The sequence below is a fragment of the Cynocephalus volans genome, chromosome 3 (assembly GCF_027409185.1).
Source record: "Cynocephalus volans isolate mCynVol1 chromosome 3, mCynVol1.pri, whole genome shotgun sequence".
Lineage (NCBI taxonomy): Eukaryota > Metazoa > Chordata > Mammalia > Dermoptera > Cynocephalidae > Cynocephalus > Cynocephalus volans.
In genome coordinates this window covers 71,204,210-71,228,471 of record NC_084462.1, presented here as the reverse complement: position 1 = coordinate 71,228,471, position 24,262 = coordinate 71,204,210, and the positions used below count along the sequence as shown (strand labels likewise).

Here is a 24,262-nt window from a genome sequence, read left to right as displayed (position 1 = left end):
GCACAGTGGTACAGAGACATCTGATGAGTATTCTACACAATCCCCATAAAGGATCAAGAGCTCCAAGTTTTTTGTTTCAAGATGGTATAATTAATTTGGACTGAAGTTCTGAGATGGCCAGCCCTGAAAGCTCAATCAGGTGCCTTTCTGATGGGACTGCAAAGAAGAAGGATGGCCAATAGTATAAGTCTAGAGTAAGCTGCCCTGAGAGGCTGGTGGTGCAGCAGCGGCCAAGAGAAGGAACTGGGTCTGTGGGCTGCCGGTATGGGGAGTAGGCCTGGCCAATCCTTTATGTGCCAGTTAGCTCAGGCACAAGAGGCTGAAGGGAAGAAGGGCTCTGAAACTCAAAGCCACTTTGCTGCTTTGTTCCACAGGAAACATGCTTGATGGAAGAGCCACAGGCCAAAACTAGATTCCAGTATTATCTGCAGTTTTCAATGATCTGTGCTCTGACAGTCTAGTATCAGTCACTGGGTACGCACCTGCCCCACCTTCAGTAGGCCTCAAAGCTTGAACTGTTACAGTTCAAAGCTCCTTCCCTCTAGTTCTGAGAAGACATCTAAAATTTGAGAGTAACCATTTAACTACAAGATACACAAAAACCTTTTGAAATATCCTGAGTACACAGCATAAAGAATTCCTATGGGGTATACAGAACTACTTCTGGATAGAGAGGAGTGCTCAATACTGGTAGTAAGGACAATTTCCCTTCCTCTGGAGGTTCTTGGATTGAGGCTGATTTCCATTAGGAACTAGTTAGTTAAAAAGGCTTGGAAAGACCCCTAAAGCACCACCCAAATGTACGGCTTTCCACACGCTTAAAAAAACCAAAAACAAACAAAAAAAACCCAACACCAGATATAAGGGGCCCTTCTCCCAATCTACTAAACCAAGGATTAGCAAACTTTTTCTGTAAAAGGCCAGATAGTAAACTTCACCCAGAGACAACATTAAGAATACTACATAAGCACTTTTTTAACAAAAGAAAAAACAAATTTCCACAAATCTTTATTGATAAAATTCAAAATATACTGAGTACAATTTCTTTTTTGTAATACAAATCTGCTAATGAGACAAGCAGAATTCTTTTTGGGGGGGATAACATTTAGCTTAATTGAGATTCAATTAGTGTTCCACATCATAAAATTGATTGCAATGTTTCTATGTATGAATTATTCTTAGCTTATGGGCTGTACAAAAACAGTCAGCTCAGCCACAGTTTGGTTACCCCTGTGTTAATCCTATGTCCAGGGGTGGAGTCTAGGAATCTGCCTTTTACGTGCTCCCCAGTAATTCTGGTAATGGCCCATGTTTCGGACCCAATGGACTATACAACCTTCAAAGTCCCTACTGCCCACACAACGGGCCTCTGGTTTAATAGTGGGAGAAGAACCAGGTCAGCTTTCTGCCAGTTGTCCAATCTTCTCTCCAAACCTTAGATGATTCATCCTTATAAGAGGGATGATATCACACTGCTTGGCCTTGAGGAGATATTGGAAGGATTAAGTGAGATGATCCATGAGATGTTATTAGCATATATGTCTCAGATACTAATGACATGAAGATTCTGTTCAGTTTTCTGGCTGCAGATGGAGACTCATAAAAACAGAAAATGACATGCAAGATCCCGTACAAGCCACTGCCTAAGAAGCGAGGCTCCTGCTCATCTTCTTGTTACCCAAAAATATGTCCCCCAACACCTAAAAGGCCAGATTCATTCATTTCAGTCTAACCAGATGTGATGTGCTAAACCAATCTCAGTGAATGGCTTCCCCCATAAAATGACAATCCAGAGTTGCTGGTCTTGAACCATTCTCTGCAATATCTTCAACCAGGAGCCTATCCAGTCTTCATCTCCGTACTTTTAGGAACAGGAAACTCACTCTCTTCATAAGATGGCACCATTGCAAAGCTAGAGAAGAAAAAGCTCTTCCCCACAGTATCTTACAAAATAAAGTTCTTGAAGGGAGGTAGTAGAGTGCAGAGGTCAAGTATGCAGGCTGGCTGTCTGAGTTTGAATCCTGGTTCTGCCACTCACTAGTCACAAGATAACCCTTCCATGCTTCAATTTCCTTATGTGTAATATGAGGATAAGAATAGTACCTACCTCATAGTGCTGTTGTGAGGACTAAGTTAATTGATATGTGTAATCCACTTAGAAACGTGCCAGACACAGCATGGGTGCCATGTAAGCATTAGCTATTATTGTGATTGTTATTCTAAACCATGGAGAAGCTCCAAGTTATGCCTCGCTGTACCCCATACCTCTGAGAATAACACTATCATATGCTGAGCACATACTGAGGACCAGATCAAACCAGTTTTGCCACTTACTGATCTAAGGGGATTATTGTTCCCATTTCACAGGTGAGGAAACCAAGCTTCAAAGAAACAGATTATGTTAACTTGCCCAAGGTCAAACGCAGGTTAGCATATCCTATCTCTGTGGTCGGGGGAATTCAAACCCAGGTCTGTGTGGTTCCAGAGCCCAGCATCACCACCGAGCCCCCAGACTCAAAACTACCACCAGCAGCAGAACCCAGTAACACAACTCAACTGACCATGACTATACCCAGCTCACGCTCCATTTTCTGCCTGTGAATCCCCAGTTGACTTGCATAAACTGGAGTTAATATCAGGCTCCGTGAACCCAATTAGGCAGTAAGTCGGCCTGGAAAACATCATGAGATGTATTCCAAAGGTCAAAGTAAAAACTGGCTTCCAGAGTAGCCTTTGCCGGACACTGCCATGAAAGTTATGCTCTACGCAGATACCAGAATTAAACCAGTGAGTGCTTAACCAGCACCTATATCGGCTTTTTATAAGTCCCAGACAGATGCCAGCATCGGAGAAAGCAACGCGACTGGCTCTTTCGTCAAGACCCAGAGAAAGTCTGTTTACTATTTTTTTTTTTTTTAAGCAAAACTTATTCCCTCTGTTTCGGTTTAGGGTCACATTTATTATAACAGCTGCCTTCCCCAAGGCAAAAATAAAAGAGGGAGGGGCAGAGAAAGAGCGGGGGATGGGGGGCTCCCCCAGCCTGCAAGGCGCTTCAACACCCATCTGAAACCCCGGAGCTCGACCTACCTTCCAGGAGAGCCCAGCCCCGGAGGGCGTTTCCCCAACTCATCGACAGCTCTTCTCTCCCGGATAAAAGGTTGCTGTCTTGGCTTCAGTCAGGGCCACTAGAGTCGTGATCACGACCCCCCCCAAAAGAAACCCCATGTTTAATTCCCCCCCTCCCCATCATTTCCGCAGAAGGAGCAAACACCAGGGCGATCTGTTTGTCCTTTAAGGCCACATTTAACTACGTCTAGAACGCCTTCAGGAGAAACGGCGAAATACCGGGAGAGAAGAGGGGCGGGGGAGGTAGAGAGCGCGATGGGAGGGAGCAGGGGAGACACTTGCAAAGAGGATCGTCGCCCTCCCAGTGCAACGGCCGCCGCGACGCTCCAGCAAAGCCTCAGGCCGTTGGAGCGGGGTGGAAACCCCCGTCCCGGCCCAGAGTTCACCTGGGGGTCCCTGGAGCCGGCTCCCCCTGCCGCCTCCGCGCGAGAGGCCGTCGGGGCGATGGCGCAAGACTCCGCTCACCCCCCCCCCCCCCGCAGCGACAACAGCCACGGTGACAAAATGGCAGCCCGGCGCCCGGCAGTCGTGCCACAGGCGCGCAAGGCCCTGGTGGCTGCCCCCACCCCCGAATAACGCCTCGGGGCCTTTGGCGCTCGGCCCCAGGCTGGCCTAGCCGTTCAAAACGATAATAATACATAAAACACCTGGAACTCGAAACTAGCTCGGGAAGCCAAATGGCCCGCCCGGTGCACCCGCGCCCCGATCCTCGCGCAATGCACCCCCACCGCCCGCCCGCGCCCCGCGCGCCATGGAGCCCAGAGCCCGCATTCCGAGCCCCGCGCTCCGCGCCCGCCGTGCCATGGGGGAGGGGCGGGGCGGGCCGCGAGAGACCCGGGAAACATGGCTGCTCGTCCTATTTCGGCGTCGCGGCGTGGCCACCAGCCCCCGGATCCGAGTTGGGAGAGGTTCCGAAGGTGGGTGTGTTGGGGCCCCGGGGGGAGCGCGGCGGGGAGGGGTGCAGGGAGCGCTCTCCGGGAGCTATTTGTCTTAAAAACGTTTTTTAAAAAACCAGTTCCTCCTCCCCCACCCCTTTTGTCCCTCTTTTGCTAGCTTTCTCCCCCTCCCCCCATGTGCAGAAAGTGCCCCCTCCCCCGCCACCCGCGCCCCACCCCGCCTCCAGGCAGGGGGCAGGCGTGTGGGCCTGGAGGCTCCGAGGCGAGGGGGCGAAGCGTGAGAAATCGCTCCCAGTTCGGCGCGGCGCGCGCCCCTCCCCCAACACACACAAACACACAAACACACACACACACACACACACTCGGGGAAGTTTAAAGAGCCGGTTCGACCCGCTTTCGATCTCGCTCCCAGTTGGCCAGCAGTGTTAATCGTATTCGCCAGGCGAACCGCGCCTCCAGACCCCCCAGCCGCGACCCCGGCCCCCTACTTGGCTCCCTTCCCCCTCTGCACTGGGGGCTACCGGAAAGTACGCGGGAAGACCGCGGCTCCGGCCTCCTCCCCCATCACCACACCCAACCCCCAAATGCTCCGGGTCCGGGTCCAAGCCGGGATGAAACGGGCCAGAGAAAGGCAAACCGCCGGCAAATTTTTCGCGGAAACTCGTCTTCTCTGGCGACACCCACCCCCTCCCCGTGCGCCATAAGGCACTCGCACGTCTACAGCTCACAGCTGCGTTATGACGGGGGGGGGGGAGGGACAAAAAGGATCTTGTTTTCAAAAGTCTCAGGTTTGGTGGAGGAACTAGTGTAAAGAGGAAGCAAGGCCTGTCTTCGCCAGGGATTCGGGTTTAACGGGTTGGAGGGGCGACAGGTCAGCGCTCAGTGCCACCCAAACTCCCAACTCTGTGGAATCCTGGCCGCCGAGGCTGGGTGTCTTCCCGCCCGCGCGCCCCTGGTCCCCGCGAGGGGCCCATAGGGGAGTCGGCCAGTGTGTCCGCCCCAGACCCGGAGGTCTCCTCCACTGAGTCAACTCGCAGAAAACAATCATGTTTGAAAGCGAGAGGGAAACAGAAATAAAAACGAGCGTTCGAGTCACCCACCCTCACTTTCCTCCTCCTTGGGGGTGGGCTTTCGCCCGAGACTCCCAGTTCCCACCCGCGTAAGTTTCCTCCGGCTGTACTCCCGCCGCTGCCCAATCAATAACAGCGACGAGGCAAACTCCCATCCCGGCGCTGCGTGTTTGCCATGCCCGCATAAACGTGGACTCAGCCAGTACCCTCCGCGGGCACCAGCTCTGGGCACCTCGCGTCCTGACAAAGTTTCCCGTGCCCATTTATTAAACAGGCGCCGAATGGCTACCGAGGAGCCCACCCCCGAGAAAGACGGGCCCGGGGGCTCGTGCCGAGGGGCGCCAGGGTCCAAAGGTTGGTATCTTCGGGAGGCCGGAAGGGGCTGGGGCGAGGGGGGACCGGGACGTAGCCTTTGGGCAACTTGCACTAGCGATCGCTCGAGGTGGGGAGGCGCGGGGATTATCTGTGCCTTTGCACGTTCGAAAATCCCTCCCCCTCCTTCGAATTTATCCTCCTTTCGGAAGGAAAGAAGAAACATCAGCATCTGGCCCGAAGGTGGGGTGGAAAGAGTGAGGGAGAGAGAGGAGGAGAGGAAGGGAGGCAGAGAAAGGGAGGGAGGGAGAGAAAGGGCGCGTTCACGAACACTACAAAGTTACAAATATGGCTCCCCCGTCTCTCGCCTCATCACTGCAAAGAAATGAAGACGCACTTTAAACTCGAGCCATTCCCAACTCCACTGCAGCCCCCTCCCCACGCGCTCTCCCCGGGGGCCTCGGCCCACATTTATCAGAAACTAAACCGGACTCGCGAAGCCCAAAACTTATTGTGTGTGTGCGAGAGAGAGAGAGAGAGAGAGAGAGAAAGGGAGGGGGAAGGGGGAAGGCGCGGGAGGGGGGCGGAAGGGGGGATACATTTATAAAACATAAACCCCCTTTTTTGTTGTTGTTAAATCCAAGAGGCAGCCCCTCTCCTCCTCCTCTCTCGTTAATCTTTCCCCCAGACGGAGTCACTGGAGCGGTGAGCACAGAGGGTTATTTTGCCTCGTTCTCTCCGACCCGAACGCGTGCGCCTGCTGGCCCCCGATGGGTGCACACTCGCACGCACACTCTCGCACCCACACTCGCACACGCGGGAGCACACGCACAGGTAGTCACACACCAAGGGCAGCGGCGGCGGCAGCCGGAACATGCTCGGATGGCACTGCAGCCCCCACACCTTGGAATTCATGTGCAGTCGGACCCCCAAACCCACACCTCCCGGGCCCCCACCCCCCAAAAAAGTGCCTCCCCCCAACGCGCGCACACACACAAAGTAGAATGGACCGACAGAGATATTTTTGGCAAATGCTCACATCAGAGGGCGTCCTGTTCCGCAGCTCTAAATGAATCCGTTTGTCCATTTCCATCTCTCGCGCTCTCTCTCTGCAGAGGATCCCGCGCCGGCGGAATTCAATCAATAAACCCCGAACCCACGGCCGCGCGTTTTAGGACTTTGAAGGCTCAACCAGCTCCGCTCGGTTCTCGAGCCCCCAGCACCCGCGGCGCACACTAACCTGATCACGGTGGAGGCGGGACCTGCAGCCCTGCGGTCGAGCGGCAGCAGCTTGAGCCAATTGCCGCCGAGGGTCTCCGGGCAACAGCCAATGGTGGCGGCGGCGGGGGGGGAAGGGACCAATGGGCGGGCTGCGCAGCCGGCCAGGGAGGATCAGCCATTTGGTTGAGGTGCCGGAGACGGACCCCTTTAGATTTCGGGGCGGCTGAAGAGCGCGGCGGCTGCTCCGTGGCTGAGCTATGGGGGTGGGCGGAATGGCGGGGGAAGGGAAGGTGACTGTGCCTCGAGGGCTGAGCCGCCCGGCCTTGCCAGCCCGCCGCAGCCTCAACGTTTGGCCGGGGGCGGGGCCGCAGGTGCGTTATACGAGGGGGAGGGGCGCGGCCGGAGGGGTCGGTCGGGGTCCCAGCCGGGACGAGGGCTTCGCGGGGCTGCCTCGGGCCTGCCTGCTCCGCACGATGGGGTTGCGGAAGGAAGCGGACGGCGTGAGGCCTGGGGGCCGCGGGCTGCCGGGCGGGAGAGCCGATGAAAAGCCTGGAAAGAGGGGAGGGGTCAAGGGTGCAGTGCGGGGAGGGGCTCGTCATATTCTGGGTCCGGCGGGTCGACCTCGAGGAGCGTGGCTGTCCCCCCACCTCCGCCGCGGCCTCCCACCCTAGGGCTGCGTCTTACAGCCCGTGCGCCCCTTCCCCTCCGGCCGCCTCAAAGTCTGACCACCGCCATCGTTGCCCCTCGAGTAAATAAGTAAATAAAAGCAAGATGTTTCCACCTTCGGATGACACCGCGCGGTCTCGACCCTCTCTACGGAGGGACATTTCATTTTGCTATCATGTAAGGACAGCTTGTAAAGAGTGATCACCAAGAGGCACCCAGGATCTTGTTTAGGCAAGAAATGAATGAAGACCACGGATTAAGAACTGTTGCTGAATGAATAGAATATATAAAAGTGAAAAAGGAAGGTGCTAATAAGTCCTCGTTTTCTGGGCCAAACAGTTTATGGGCTTTATATACGTAGTGAAAGAGAACGGCGCAGAGTTTATTCTAATCGTCCACCTGAGTCATTTGGTTCGATTTGGGTTGCCAAGGAGACTAATTGGAGCACTTTCTCCAGATTTTTCAGTTTGCTTGCTTTGGGCTTTTTTTGAATTACGTTAAGTTTTAAGAGACCTTAAAGCACTAATTCACACAGGGTTATCAACTTCTCATGGCCAGCCCTAGGACTTTGTGTACGAAGTTGGCTGCCTATGGCTGTTAATAACTTATGGGGATTGTTGTCAACAAGGACAGATACATCCTTACCTTACCCTTCCACACAACCGGTGTCTGTTCCTACACGTCTACAGGCTTCCCCACACACCCGAAGGTAGTTTTCTCGTTTTGGATACATTGTGCTTATTTTTCACGAAGTGGGTTCGAGGGAGAGAGAAACCAGTATGTATGGTGCAAATTTAAAATATTGTTACATAACACCAATACAATTTCATTCTTAAATATATGAGGTTTAGGAGGAAATAAAAAGTGATGGAATGTAAATAAAACTAACAGAATGCTTACACTTAGGAAGAAACTAGTGATATATTGCAACTTGATGGATTTCAAACGTAAAGTCCTGCAACTAAGCATTTTTCTCAGTAAATTTTTTCAGATAAAATAATAAATGGAATTTGAAATCTGACAATGTTTATTCTCAGCTGGGAAATGTAAAATAAAAATTGAAAGTCATTGTTTTATTTCATCTGGATATATAGAGTAATTTATTGACAGCTGACATATCTGTCATCCTCAGATTTTGCTAATCTGATAGAAGGCTATTTGTGTAGTTGGAATTTATTCTTTAATTGTATTGGCTTTTTAAAACATGAGAGACCCCAAGTTTCCTGTCTTTGCCATTGGGTCAGTTGTTATTTCTGGACATGGTATTTAAGGTTGTTTTAAAACAGCTCTTGATCACAAACACTGTGAGTCAATACGGTGTGTAGAATCTGTGTAACATAGAAGTCCTGAAGTTTATGTTCTGATGGTAAATGCTCATCTTCAACTTAAAATTCTAACCACAGTTAAGACCACACTGCTACCAGTGTGATATGGGCCAGTGACTTTCCAGAGGAGTAATCTCTTAAAAGCCAGCCAATCAAATGCAGAGACGTGCACCATCCAGCTCTGGTAAAGGGAAGCAGATTGCTCATTTTAGCATCCAAGGACTGAAGAGGAAGACTTAGGAGCCCAAACCCCCATTAAAGATAGTGTTCTGAAACAAATTACAATTAGAATTGAAAAAATCATGGCCTGATTACTGAATTGAAATAGTAAATGTAACTATTTTTAGAAGCATCTTATCTTTATACATTTTGATAACAGCTTTTGCATTAGTGTTAGAAAATGGAAAGAAACTTTCACTGGCTGTCAATCATTACAGAAGTTGAAATATCCAAACAGTAAATTAACCAATTGAATACTTCCCATTTTCCCAGCATAGTTTGAAAGAAGAAATTTCTTCCTGTGTTTACACATGGATTTGTTTGTAGTTTATTTCTAACAAAAATTTAATTTGATTTTGATTTTTTTATTATCGAAAGGAATTAGGAATATAGCTCAGCTAGAGCTGAGCCCTTCTAACTTGACCAAATTTCAAAAAAAATCTGCTCTTATATTCCTTAGTTTACAGGAGTGTTTCTTAAATTACATTTTATTGCATATTGTAGTTGTAAATAAATATTCTGAATGGCTCTGCATTTTGGAAAATATAATAAGAAAAGAAGCCCTGTATCAAGTAACTGTGGCTGAATTTTAATATGGAGTGGGAACTGATGGAGTTCCTAACTGCTGAGAGATTCTGCAATAGGAATTAGATCATGAAAGATTAGAGCCTCTAACCTCTGGAACTGGGTTTGATTCACACTGAGAAGAATAAATGAGATACAACTCCAAGTTTGAGCTCCTAGAGAAAAAAATGACCTGCAAGTAAGGAAAAATATCTTCCTGCTTTCCAGAATATTTCCCAAGAAGAACCCTTCCAAACAAATGAGCAGCCTGTTTTGTTCTCAAAGACGTATGTGCAATAGGTGTCCTTAGCCTCTTTCAATACATATTGGAAAGTACTGTTTTATAAATATCCACGTTGCTGCAGCTGCCGTTTTAGCTCAGTTACCCTTGTTTGGTCTCTAAAGGTGGAGACCCTTTGGTTAGTATTCTTTTTTATGTGTCAAGCTAACGTGTTCACATTTCAACTTTTTGTCCTTCAGCTTAAATCACATACACTAGAACCTGGCCATAGCACTCTTATCTACATCATGGTTCTCCTGCTTGGACCCCAAAGACAATGATATGGAAAGACTCTAGCTTAATTATGTTCTCTTTAGTCTTTATATAAATAGCTTTTAGAAATGTAGATAATTCTTTTGAAATCCATGGTAACAAATGTGAAGGTTACTACATTTTGATTTGAATAGCAAAGGAATGTTGAGTTCTAGGATCTAAAACATTATTCTTAATTTTCTTTTGTTTCATAAAGCACTGGATGATTTAAAAATAATTTTTAAATGATCGAATAACTTTATCAATGGGTTGGTCATGGAGAAAAAGCACTGTTAGATGAAAACAGTCATATGTGACTTTAAAACTTAATAGTAAAAATCTTAAAAGCAGCTTAAAGATGTTTTATTTTGAAAAGGAAAAAAACCTATCACCTGCACACTTGTTTGGAAATCACTAGAAATTTTGTGAATTGGTTTCTTAAATGTATTTACTAAAGATAATTTGGAAGTAACAATATGAGGAACATTTGTTTACTATTCACCAGGAAGAAAACCTGGTGAATAAAAATAAGATAAGCTTTATTTTTATTAAAATAAAATAATTATTTTATTTAAAAATAAGATAAGCTGTTGTTTTTATTATTAAGATGTGGCTATAAAGAAAAAGAATAAATGTCTTAAGGACAAATAATGGATTGAGTAGCTATAGAAGAAGACCATGACTAAAGGCAATTTAGGTTGAAAAAGTAGAAATGCAATTAATTTATTAGAGTCTACTAATTTGTTTTAATTCATCTGGGGTTGAAGTTTACCTTTATGAAGAAAAGGGTACTATAATCTATTAAGATAATAAGAGGTAGATATTAGGCTTTCTAAGAACCTTTAATATGTTTACGATTTGCAAATGGTATTTATAATTTTTAACATATTTAGTAAAATTGTCCTTTCAGATTCTCAGCTTTGTAATGGCAGTTATTATTTGTACCTATAAGTAATTATCTGTTTTAAAATATATGTATTCTATAACTCTTAAATTAGAGATCAATTTAATACATTCTGAGAAATTAGTAAATTTTTAATGTATTTCTAGTTGAAATATTGGGTCCTTTCATGAGAGTATTTGTATACCCTAACCCTTCCCTGGAAATTTCGGATCCTAGCAACTTTAATATAAAATTTTTGAATTCATTTGCATATGACCAAATGAGATAGCCATGTTAAGTGTTTGAGGACTCTTACCCAGCAGAGGAACATGATTTACTCTGCCGAAGAGGTTTTCCTGGCCCAGTAATTTACCCCAAATCATTTTATATGCCTTCTTGTGTATGAGAATTATATCTCTTCTACAAATATTTATTCAAAGGCAACTTGACTAAGTGTGATAAACACTTTTCAATAGGCTGGACCAACTCATCATATCTGTGTTCAGGTAGAGAAGCAATGCCATAGATAAGGCTGAATAGGAGGCAAATGTGCAAAGATTTGTATCAGGCATGTTGATCATGGTATTATAGCACTTTTTATAATAGCTAAAGAAAGAAATAAAGAATACAAGTATATTCATATACTCAGGAAAAAAGTCTACGAGGATATGTATCAAAAAATGTTTAACACAGTTTTTGCAGTACTTTTGTATGGATGATGTTACAGTGTTTTCTGTTTTATTTTGTTTATTTTATGATAATTTATTTGTAAAGTTTTTCAGCTGATGAATAATTATTGCATTAAGAAACAAGTTATTTTTAATGGAAAATATAGGTTTAGCTGATATCTGGGATGTTTGTGCAAGTCAGAATTCTTGGTAGAAGGCAACAGAAATTTGCCCTGACCAATGCAAGCTATTTTTATAAGACTGTCACAGAACCAAAGAAGACCGAGGTCCAGGAAATGAGCAGGACACAGGATGCTGGGCAGTCTAGGGCACAACCAAGACAATGCTCTAGGCAGAGTCTGCAGAAGACCCCACACCTCAGAAGTCATCTCTATGCTGTGGACTCTGTACCCAACATGGCTTCAAATGATCTCTCAGCATTCTTCATTTCTGTGTCACTCCCTCAAAGTTCAAAGCCCTTGGTAGGAACATTTGCAGATGACCCAGCTGTCAGGGAAAAAGATTATCTGCCCCCTTTAGCTTCCACAGTGGCGTGTGTGACCCTGCCTTTTATCTATTTTAGTATTCTGCCCAGAGTGTTCTGGTGCTTGGTGACCAAAAAAAAAAAAAAAAAAAAAAAAAAAAAATCCACTATAGTGTTCTAATAAAATATACTGTGAAGGTTTTCTCATGATCCATACTTATTATTTAATTAATTACATAGTGATCCTCATCTTAGCTCCTCTCCTGCTTGCTACTACTTACTGGGAAGAGACTGCATCACCTATATAGGATCAATTTAAAGCAGAGCTAGTACCTGAAATCCTAATTTCCTTTCAAATGCTTCCATTTCCAAATTTGAGACCAGAGGAAACAATATATTATTGTTGATGTCAATGAAAGACTTAACAAAGCAGGGCTGGTGATAACCTTAGGACTTTGAGAAGAAGTATTCCCAGTAGCAATATTTGATTTTAAGTTACAAATAATTTAGTCCTAAGGGATAATCTAAAGACAGGAATAATCTACATGATATATTTCATGAATAAATGCAAAAATCTCTAGATATCAAGTGGTATAAGTTCTTGAGTAGAGATGGATTATTGCTAATGGGTTTCTATCTGCTACTCTGAGCACACATGTTCAGGCTCAAGTGCAGAACTAAGCTGAAGGGTATGAGACTTGTAAAAATCTGTGGGAAATAGGCAAGTGGTCACAGGCTAAGTAAGGGTTCATAGCAGGATACAATCACTTTTAGGACAATTTTGAAGAGAAAATGCTGATGAAAGAAATTCAAAAATCTCGAACACATCAAAGAGGCCTACATATACAGGACAGTCATCAAGGACGTGCTTGAAAACATTTATACTGGAATATCATCTTCTCCCACATCATTTCAGGTCAGTTAATTTGGATTGCTTTTCAGCTAGAAAAAGCAGATGATACCTGTATTAGTCCATTTCTGTTGCTTATAGCAAAATACCGGGAATGGGTAATTTGTAAGAAAACAAAATTTATTGCTTAACAGTATCAAAGACTGGGAAGTCCAAAGTCCAGGGAACACATCTGGTGAAGGCCTTGGTAGTGACAGTAATGCAGGGGTCTCACATGGCATAATAGCAGAGCACAGAGAGAGAGAGAGAGAGAGCTCCTCATGCACTCTCTTTTTAAAGTCCTCAGAACCACGCCCATTTTTCCAAGAATGGATCAATACATTCATGGGGGTACAGTCCCCACAATCCAATGACCTCTTCAAGGTCCCACCTTTCAACTACCACAATAGCATTTCCCACCCTTTTAACACTCACAGTAGGGGTCAAGTTTTGGGGGAACAATCCAAGGCAATACACTTGCACAGACTCTGAAAAATGTTGAAGGAATTCAACTGTTTTCTATTTCTATTAAAGCATGGCGTAACTGTTTAGGAGTAGAAGTTCCTTATAAGTATCAGTAACATCTTTCCAGAGGAGCAGTGCTAAAAATTCTTTTCATTGATACACAAAATGTTTTTCATGACCAAAATTTTATATTACAATTTTAACTTTTCTCAGATAATTTAATGCAAATTATGGCAGACTGCTAAATGTTCACAAAATCCATTTTTTTCTTCCTGAACACACAGTTTGTCTATGCCTCCCACCTGCCCTTGTAGTTAGAAGGGGCCACATGACTGAGTTCTAGCCAGTACAGTATGAGTCGAAGTGATATTGCCACTTGAAGGTCTGAATATGTCACTGCATACTGACTTAGATGGAGGTGACAGAGAGACCTTAGAAGCATTGTGTTCGTGAGATGGAACCTCTCTCAGCTTGTATCCCTTAGGAGAGCCATTCCACCAACCTATTCACCTGCCCCTCAAGAGCTATACTGTGACCAAGATAGAAACTTTCATGAGGCTGTGCCACTATGTGTTTGGGTCTATTTGTTACTATAGCTATGCTAACAAAGTTTTAGGGTTTTTTTTTTTTTTTTTTTTTTTTTAGTCTTGTCCATTCATTTATGATTTTGTGGATTAATTGTAAATTTGAATATTGTAGTTGCAAGGTATCTTTGAACTAAGGTTCAAAGCACCATAAAACAGTTAAAAGGATTATGTTAAATAACAAGTACTTAATGAAGAAAAGATAATTATAAGGGAGTTTATAAAAGTAACATGCAAATATATCTCTTTCCCCCAAACTTAGTGCTTGGCTCATAGTAGGTATAAAATAAACGTCTGTTGTCTCACCAATAAATGAGCTCCCCTCCCAGGCTGACTGACATTTCAATTGCTCATTGGACATTTCCAAGTAGCTGTGCTACACAACATTTCCAAAATGAAAATAATCTTCCTTGCAAGCCTCCGCCTACTCTGCCTCCACCAAACTATCATTATCCTCTTGACACCCCTGTTTTTATCAATGACACCCTTGGAATTGTCCTCTGTTGACTCCCATAACCAAATAGTTACCTCATCCTTAATTTTCCAACTATCTTTTCTCCTTTCAGCCTCATTTTTACACTCTAAGAGAGCTCACACCAGCTCGAATCTCCTTTATGTCTAAATCCACCCCATGTACCAGTAGTTCTCAGGCTTCTGGTTTTCTCACCAATAATATTTAGAAAAAGGGCTTGAAGACTAACATAGAATTTCCAACTTTTAATTTTACCAGATAAAAACATTCTTTAAGAAACTATTTTTCTACAGACTATTTTTTTTAAGTGGTAATATAGGGAGGACTCGGATTCAGAATATGACAGTCCTTTACATTAAAAAATTTAATTTTATGAGAACTCACCACATTGTCCAAGATCACATAGTTGAAAACTTTGTTTCGACCAGCACTTGCCCTGAGGTCTCATCTTGTGGCCAGATGAATATTTCTGAGCTCCAGTTATGGTGCTTCTTTGATCAATAACAGCTTTTTTGGTGCCCTGTGGCCTGTTCTCCATGGCCTGGCATTTAAGCTTAATTTCCAGGCAAATTTGGCCCTCTGTTATTCCCTTTCCTTTTCTATTTTAACCACACACACACAGAGACACACACAGACACACACACACACACACACACACACACACACACTTCCACATTGTCTACCCTATCTTTTTTTCCACCAGTCAAAATCCTACCCAAAATTTAAGACCAAATTTCATGCCACTGCCGTTGTAAAACCTTTGATGATCCATTCTACCAGCACAAATAAATAAGATCTTTTCTCTCGTTAAGCTTTCATAACACTGTAAAGTGTATTGCCACTTACTTCCACATACTACACGTATTTACCCTTTTCACAAAATTACAATAAATCATTGAAGCTAAGAACAATGTCAGATTCATTTTTATTACCCTTCCATTGTTTGAAAATTAAATACTCAATATGTATTTAATGACTAGATAAATTCTTTGAACTTAGTGGGCACCCTACTTTAAAAAGTATACTTTGGACACATTTAAATAACTTCTATCTTCAATATCAAATAAATAGCAATAGGATATTGAGGAAACAAAGTTTGCTAAGTAACTTCTTTACTCTTTCCAACATAAGGGAAACAAAAATAAATTCTCGATTTTATGACCATAACACAGAAGTCTTTCTACTATAAAAGTTTATTTTAGGTTCCTACCCAGGAATTGAATTGTCTTAAAAAGTAGTTTGTAGGAGAAATGGAAATTACAGATTATCTCTGACTCTGGTATAATTTTGAGTGTGCTAATTTTAATGAACGTACACAGCTTTTATTTCTTTAGGTTTTGCATTCATCAAAAAACAAGAAGGGGTGAGGGGTGCCAAGGGCCTCAGCCATAGCCCCTGACTACTGAGCCATTGCCAGAAATCCCCCAGGCTCCCCAACCAGAGTGGGGCCCCCTGCCGTGGGTCTCAGCCATGCTCCTTGCCCTCTGTAAACCAGGCCAGCTAAGGAGCTGGCAGTGGGCCAGCCCCGCCCTCCCACTCAAACTCCATCCTCCTGCTCCCCTCCCCCCACCCCCTCACACTGCTCTGCAATGACATCTTTGAATGCAAAAAAATAATAAATAATTTTTTAAAAGGAATGGGATAACAAAGCTGGTCTATTTCACTCTTAATTTAACATATGAAGGAAATCTGAGCACTTGTACTTCCATGTTCTATCTTTGACGTTAGACATCTTTTTTTTTGTATGACAATCAATATGTAAATTTCTGGTTTTACTCCAATTATATGAATACGAATAGCAGAAAATTTAGCAAAGATTAAGTTGGGTATATCTTATTAAGCTGTTAAATGCTTTATGGAAGGCATGAAAATAAAAGACAGAACCCTATAAAAATATAGAACTTCCCATTTGGAGTCTAAATTTTAGTGAAAGCATGTTGTAGTAAGAGTCTTTATGTTTAGCCTTGCCCTACAGCTAGAGATGAGAAAAACATAATGGTTTCTTAAATGTATTCCTTTAAAAAATAAATCTCTTCATTCCCAGTTCTGTTCATGATTGAGTAGCTGGCATTGGTCTCACCTTTCTGATGTAAACAACAATAAAAGCTATACAAATTATGTAAAACAACAATGTGCAGGTACTGGACAGCAACCGTGGCAAGATTATTATCCTTCAGAAAGGGGAAGCACATGAGGTCAACTTCATATTCATCCCAGCACAGAGATATAGAACCCAAGCAGAGAGCAGCAGTGTCTCTGAGCAGAGGAAATAGAGATCAGAGCACAGGTATTCTAAAACAGCTGGATGTGGAGGGTAAGATCACACAAAGGAGGCAGCTACAGAGAAGGACCCCTCAAAAATTGCCTAAAACTTTCCCTCAGGTATTAAGCTCACTGTTAAGGTCTGTATGTACAGGGCAAGACTCCAGGAGGTCTAGAAGAGAAGAGTTTTGGGAGGCTGAGAGCTGAGCAGAGATTTCAGAGGTTGCACAATAATGGGGATATGTGAGAAGTTAGGCTTAGCCTAATGTAAAATGTCTAAACCCTCATGCATGTCTAGGGACTCATGGATGCTCCAGAAATCCCACATTCTAGGATTAAGGACTATGAGCTCCTAGAGTTACACAATAGGAGTTAGGGCTAAATTTAAATAGAAATGTGCTGCCAGAACAAGATTCAACACCTGAAAGAGTATAACCTAGAGCTCCTTCACTGTGTTAACCACTATATTCAGCAGACCAAAGGAAAAAAAAAATCACTGGACATGCAAAGAAAAAAATACAAAAAACATAACAATCATCATGAGATAAAAAAGTAAAAGAAGCAGACCCAGAGATGATCCAGATTTAGAGTTAGTAAGCAAGGACTTCAAAATAACTATAATTAGTATGTTAAGGAGTAAGGAAAATTAACTCCATAAATATGTACGATTAGTACATGTCAATTAATTTTTTTTTAATTAGAGGAAAGTTAGAGACAAAATGAATGAAAAGATAGAGTACTTCAGCAGAGAATTGTTGTCTGTGAATAAGAACCAAATGGACATTCTAGAAATGCAAGTTGAAATATCTGAAATTGAGAACTATTTGAATGATTACAGTGTCAGTCAAGATTCAAAGACGGTCATAGAAAATATTTAAACTGAGCAAGGAAAAACAATAATAACAGTAAAAGAAACAAGTAAGAGAGAGATGTGGGGCACAGACAAAAGGTCTAACATACATATAATTAGGATTCCAGAAGAAGAGGAGAGTGAGACAGGACATAAGTAATATTTAAAGAATAATGGCTGAGAATTTTCCTAATCTAATGAATGATAAAGTTTACAGATTCAAAAAGCCTCACAAATTCCAAGCAGGATATTAAAACCACACCTAAACACAGCACAATCAAACTTCTGAAACCCTAAGATAAAAAGAAAATCTTAAAAGTAGCTAGAGGAAAGAAGATACAATATCTCTTGGGAAACAACAATAGATGATAGTCAATTCTTAACAAAATCTATGGATGATGGAAGACAATGGAATAACATCTTTAAAATGCTGAAAGGAAAACAAAAGAAAAATGCTCTCAACCTAGAATTCTCTACTAAAATGTACAAAAATGATTTCAAATATGAAAGTGAAATAAAGTCCTCAGATAAATAGGAACTGTGAAGCTGCATCCCTAGCACACTACTGTGTAAGAAATCCTGAAGTAATTTATTCAGGTTGAAGGAAAACGATCTCGTGTCATCATACTGAATAAATATAAAAGACTATTTACTATCAAAACAACCATCATAATAAATATCTGTGGAGTTTACAACATAGGTAGGAAATAAAACATATAAAAGCAACAAAAATATGTTCATTGGGGTAAATGGAGATAAATGGTTGTTAGATTCTTGCATTATTCGTGATGGTGACAATTACACTGTAATGAGTTAAGAGCACATTTTGTAAATTCTAGGATTAACTGCTAAAAGACTGATAGTAAAAGGAAAACAAAAAAGATAAATCATAATATTAAAAAACTTGATTAATAAAAAGGCATGAAGGGACGAAGAAAATAACAAATGGGAAAATTAGAAAACATATAGCAAGGTGGTAGACTTACCCCCAGTTAATAATTCCATAATTAGAGTAAATATAAAGGAACAAAACAGTTGCTCCAAAAATATAGATTATTAGAGATTTTTTTAAAAGGACCCAGTTATATGCTACTTACAAACTATACACAAAAACAAAACACAAATAAGCTTAGTGTGAGAGGATGGATTAAATATATCCTGCAAACAACTAACCAAAGAAAGCACATATGATTCTATTAATATCAGAGAAAGTAAACTTTAAGGCAAGAAGTACTACTAGAAATAAAGAGGGAAATTCCATATTGATAAAGGGGTCAATTTAACAGGAAGTAACAACTGTGCTAAATGTTTATGCACCTAAGCATATAGATCCCAAATACAGAAAGTAACCATTGACAGAATAAATGAGTAGACAAATAAATCTACAATCATATTTGAAGAATTCAACACAGTTTTCTCAGTAACATAGAATAAGCCGATAATTAAAATATAGAATATTTAAACACTATCCACCAATTTTACCTAAATAGTATTTATAGACTATTACACCCAAAAAGCATAGAACATACATTGCTTTTAAGTGCACATGTAACGTTTATTAAATAAAATATACTTCAGTCCTTAAAGCAAGTCTCAACAAATTTCAAAGATTTAAAATGATGCAGTGTGTAATCCTAAACAAAATTTAGCAAATGAGATTTCTTCCAGGTTGGCAAGAGCACTTTAACAGTAGAAAAGCAATCAGTGAAATTTGCCACAATAATATAGTAAAGTAGAAAAACCCATACCATCCTGTTGATAGATTCAGAAAAAGCATTTGATGAAAATGAACATCAGTTTATAATTAAAACATCTTAAACTGGGGAGGAAGGGAACATCCTCAATCTCATAAAGGGCATTTTTAAAAATCATACACCTAAAACTGTATTTAGTAGTGAAATATTGAACAATATTTCTCTGAAATCAGGAAAAAGCAAGGATGTTCATTATCACCACTTCTATTTGACATTGTATTGCAAGTCCTAGACACTGTGGTATGGCAAGGAAAAGAAATAGGCATACAGACTGAAAAAGAATGAAGCAAAACTGTCTTTCTGCATATACTATGATTGTTTACATTGAAAATCTATAAAATCTATGAAAAATTTAAGATCATTGCATAATACAAGGTCTATACAAAATGAACTGTACATGTATATGCTATCAACAAACTATTAAAATGAACTTTAAAAAAAATCACAATAGCATTTAAAAACAAAATATTTGGTAATAAACTTGATAAAAGATCTGTAAGACATTTATACTGCAAACTATAAAACATTGTAAGAAAATTTAGCAAAGACCTAAATGAATGGAGATATATAATATTCATGGAATAGAAAACTTGATATTAAGGTAGCAATTTTCCCCACTTTAATCTGTAGACTCAATCTCCATCAAATACCAAGCAGCATTTTTTTGTAGCAAATCAACAAGCTGATTCTAAAATCTGTATAAAAATCCAAAGTACTTAGCAAAAACAATCTTGAAAAATAAGAACAAAGTTGGAGGACTTATATTACCTGATTATACTGCTATGGTAATTAAGAACGATGAAGTACTGGTGTGTTGATAGACTATATACAGATCAATGGAACAGAATAATGTCCAGAAATAAATCCCCAATATATGGTAATTGACTTTTGACAAGAGATCCAAGGTCATTCATCAGGAAATGAAGGTCTTTTTCAACAAACAATGTTGAAAAACTGGAGATTGGTATGGAAAAAAATAACCTTGACCTCTGTCTCACAGCATATGAGCATATGAAAATTAATTTGTGATTGATCATATACCTAAACATAAAATCTAAACTTTTAAACCTTTTTTAAAAAGTAGGAGAATATCTTCCTGAATTGGGGGCAGGCAAATATTTCAGATGGGACACAAAAAACACTAGTCATAAAATTAAAAACTCATAAATCGGATTTCACAAAAAGAAGAAATTTCTGCTCATCATCATCATTAAGAAATAAAAGGTAAACCACAGTATTGTTGAAAACATTCTCAATACGTACATTTTAAAAAGACTTGGATCCAGAATATATAAAGAAATCCTACGAATCAATAAGTGAAGAAAAACAACATAATATCATAAACATAATAAATGGGTAAAAGCCTCAGGTAGACACTTGACAAAAGAGGATGTATAAATGGCCAGTTAGAACATGTTGCATAATGGAGACTTGATGGGGGTAGTGAGAGGCAGCTACAATGGGTTAGGACAGTGTATTAGAGCCTGAGCAGGGTGAGGAAAGCATCCCCGCAGTGGGAAGTGTTGGCATGGGTGTCAGAGCCTTAGTGGGGTGAGAAGGACATTGCATAAGCCAGCCTCACATGGGTGGTCAAGCTCTAGCAGAGACAGGGGTACAGTCATGTCCATGGTGAGTCCAACATGGTGTATTAGAACATGAACTGCAGGGTGAGACAGGTGTCCACATGGGACAGCCCAGTGTTAGATGTCAGGGCCTGAACTGGGAGAGCAGAGTCCATATGGGAGGTAGCCCAAGCTGGGGAGTTAGAGCTGGGTAAGAAGGGTGTCCATATGAGAGTGGCCCAGCATGGGGAGTCAGAGCCAGAGGGGGTGTCCACTGGAGGGGAGGCGCAAAGAAGATTTTAGAAGCTGAGCATGGTGAGGAGGGTGTCCTGGTAGAGGGATGATCTAGAGTGGAGTGTCAGAGAATGACCATGGGGAGGAGGGCAACCACACTGGGAAGGAGATGGCAGTGAACATGGGAGATTGGATATATTCAGCATATTGAACAAATAAGAAAATATAATAAGGATAACATATGTCAGAGTAAAGAGCCACAAATATAGAAAGGGGGAAAACTAAGATGAACCTTATGGTATTTAATTGGCATTGGATGTATTAGTGTAGACTCATGGTTTTCAATACATGTAGATAGGTATATAAATAAACATAGATGGAGGGGTGTGTGTGTGTGTGTGTGTGTGTGTGTGTGTGTGTGTGTGTGTGTGTCCATCTATATTCCCTAGTTCTGTCTCGAGAGAGGTCCTGGAAGCAGTAATATGCCAACAATAATGGGGACACCAAGTGCCTAAATCTTAGTTTCTAAGTACCATTCTCCACTAAAAGAAACTAGGGCTCCTTGGAGAAATGGCTGATTCCAGGGCTGGGCAGGAAAAGCACAGGTGACTCTGGATAGTCTTGTTCCAGAAAGCAAGGTATGGTTCCAAGAATGATAGGAACATGTCAAAAGGACAAAGAGGTCAGCTTGCAGGGCCAAATTTAGTACAATTTGAGTATCAAAATAAATAATAGATTATGGCCCACTGAATAATATAGGAAACCACAAGTTTATACATATATAAGTTGATAAATGAACAAATTAAAAGTATGGAAAGCAATGGAATAATTACCTAATCTCAGAGTATCTCCCCACAAAAGTGTCAATTACGAAGGGATAAGAGGAACTTTGTAATGGAGAAACCTTGCAAACGCCACTTTATTCAAGTGATCAAAGTGGACATTGTCAGTAAGGGGACAAATTAAAGTCATGTGCCTTCTATGATAATCTTGCCAAAGATACATAATCTGAATGTAACTATGTAGAAACATTAGACAAACTCAAATTTCGGGATGTCCTACAATATGACTGACCCATAAACTTCAAAAGTATCAAGGTTATGCAAGTCTAGGAAATCTGAGAACAGTTCAGTTTGATGGTGACTAAAGAGATTTGACAACTAAATGCAGCATATAATTTTTGAACTGTATTCTTTTACCAGAAAGAACGTTATTGGGATAATTTTTAAAGCCTGTACAGGGTCTGAGGATAGGTGGTTGTATGCACCAATGATAATTTCCTAATTTTGATGGTTATATTGTGGTTATGTAGGAAAATGTCCTTGTTTGTATGCAATACACACAAAAAATTAGGGGGAAATGGGGCATCGGGTTGGCAACTTACCTACAATGGTTCAATAAAAAAAGTTCTTCGTATTGAACTTACATCTTTCTCTAAATTTGTGATTATGCCAAAATTTTAAAAACTATTAAAATTATCATCACATGCAGAAAAAATAATACAAAGTGTTACAGAGGATGTAGAGCAGCTGTTCAATACTAGTGGTGGGTGGTTAAATGGTACAACTGCTTCTGGAAAATTGTGTCAGTTTCTCATGAAGTTAAAGTTGCACGTACCCTACGACCCAGTAATTCCACTCCTAGAAAGATGCACAGAAAAGTGTGTATGTTCTTAGCAGATTTGTTTAACATAGCCCCAAACTGGAAAGAACCCTAATGTCCATTAATATGTGAATAGGTAAATAAATTATGGTTTATCCATATGATGGAATACTATCCAGCAATAAATAGGAACAAACTGCTAATGCATAGAATGACATGGATGAGTCTCAAAAGCTTTATGTTGACTGAAAGAAACCAGACACAGATGAGTTTGTACTTATGATCCCATTCATACGAAGTTCAAGGACAATCGAGACTAAACTATAATGATTAAATTAGAATAGTTTTTGCTTTGGGGGGAATGGGGCTTGACTGGAAAGGAGCAAGGGGAACTTTCTGGGTGTAGAAATGTTTTATATCTTCATTGGGTGGGGTATATTTGTCAAAACTCATCACACTGCACACTTAAAATCTATGTATATTATTTTTGAAAAAATACCTCAATTTTAAAAAGCTAAAGGTTTAAAAATTTATTAAATCATCATTTTAAAATTATCTCTAAGGGATGGGATTATTTACTTTTCACATTATGTATTTCTGGGTTTTGAACTTTTTCAACAAGCATGTTTTAGTTATTAATAAGAGCTGCAGTAAAGATCTATAAATACAATTACATGAAGGTAGGCTTTGTCCAAAGAGTGCTCAAGAAACTATTTTGAAGAAAAATTAAGTTAGATCTTTTAGTATATACCAAAAAAAAAAAGTTTAGGTAAGTCAAGTTAATGTATAAAATTACGCCATAAATTTTAAATCAAGTCATAAATAATAGAAAATAGAGGTGTATTACTCTGTCTTCTGTTGCTCCTAACAGAATAACTGAAACTGGGTAATTTATAAAAAATTAAATTTATTTCTTACGGTTTTGGAGGCTGAGAAGTACATGGTCCAGGGGACACATCTAGTAAGGGCCTGGCAATGCAGGGTATCACATGGCAGGAATGGCAGGAGTGTTTTCATGTGCTCTTCATATAAAGTCACAGAGGGCTGGCCAGTTAGCACAGCTGGTTATAGTGCAGCCTTATGACCACAAGGTCTTATGAAGTCACCAGTCTATGCCCATGATAACCCATTAAACCATTAACCCATTACTCCACGAATGGATTAATCCATTCAGGAGGGCATAGTCCTCATGATCCAACCATCTCTTTTAAAGGCCCCCCCATTTCAAATACTGTAATCAGATTTCCCACCCTACTAATACTTCTACAATGGGGATCAAGTCTCCAATACATGAACTTTTGGGGGACACATCCAACCCATAGCAAGAGGTTAATAATTTATCAGATTTCTGAGTAGCAAATAAACTTTCAAAGATTAAAAACAATGTTAGGAATGCTAAAGAAATAGGTTTTTTTTTTTTTTTTTTTTTGCAGCTGGCTGGTACAGGGATCAAACCCTGGACCTTAGTGTTATCAGCACACTCTAACCAACTGAAGAAATAGGTTTTTTCCTACATGCGAATGTAAAAATATATAATAAAATATACACAAAGTTATAGGCAACATGAAGTTGGGGGAATTTACAAAAACATAACAACATTTGACAGATTTGTAGGCAAAGGA

The 24,262-nt window shown here is 41.2% G+C and overlaps 1 protein-coding gene and 1 long non-coding RNA gene across 3 annotated transcripts in view; one reads left to right on the top strand and one right to left on the bottom strand.

Annotated features, from left to right (window-relative positions):
• ANP32A (acidic nuclear phosphoprotein 32 family member A) overlaps positions 1-6,648 on the bottom strand; it is a 38,298-nt gene extending 31,650 nt beyond the window's left edge. For both annotated transcript variants that reach the window (XM_063090489.1, XM_063090490.1), the window contains exon 1: positions 6,444-6,648. In XM_063090489.1, coding sequence (XP_062946559.1) covers positions 6,444-6,497 — 54 coding nt within the window. In that variant the 5' untranslated portion in view covers positions 6,498-6,648. The remainder of the gene's footprint in view (positions 1-6,443) is intronic.
• LOC134373051 (uncharacterized) lies at positions 3,968-6,728 on the top strand. The gene is made up of 3 exons (XR_010022940.1): positions 3,968-4,043; positions 5,367-5,446; positions 6,520-6,728. It is a non-coding gene; the product is annotated as an uncharacterized LOC134373051 (long non-coding RNA).
• The last annotated feature ends 17,534 nt before the right edge of the window (positions 6,729-24,262 follow it).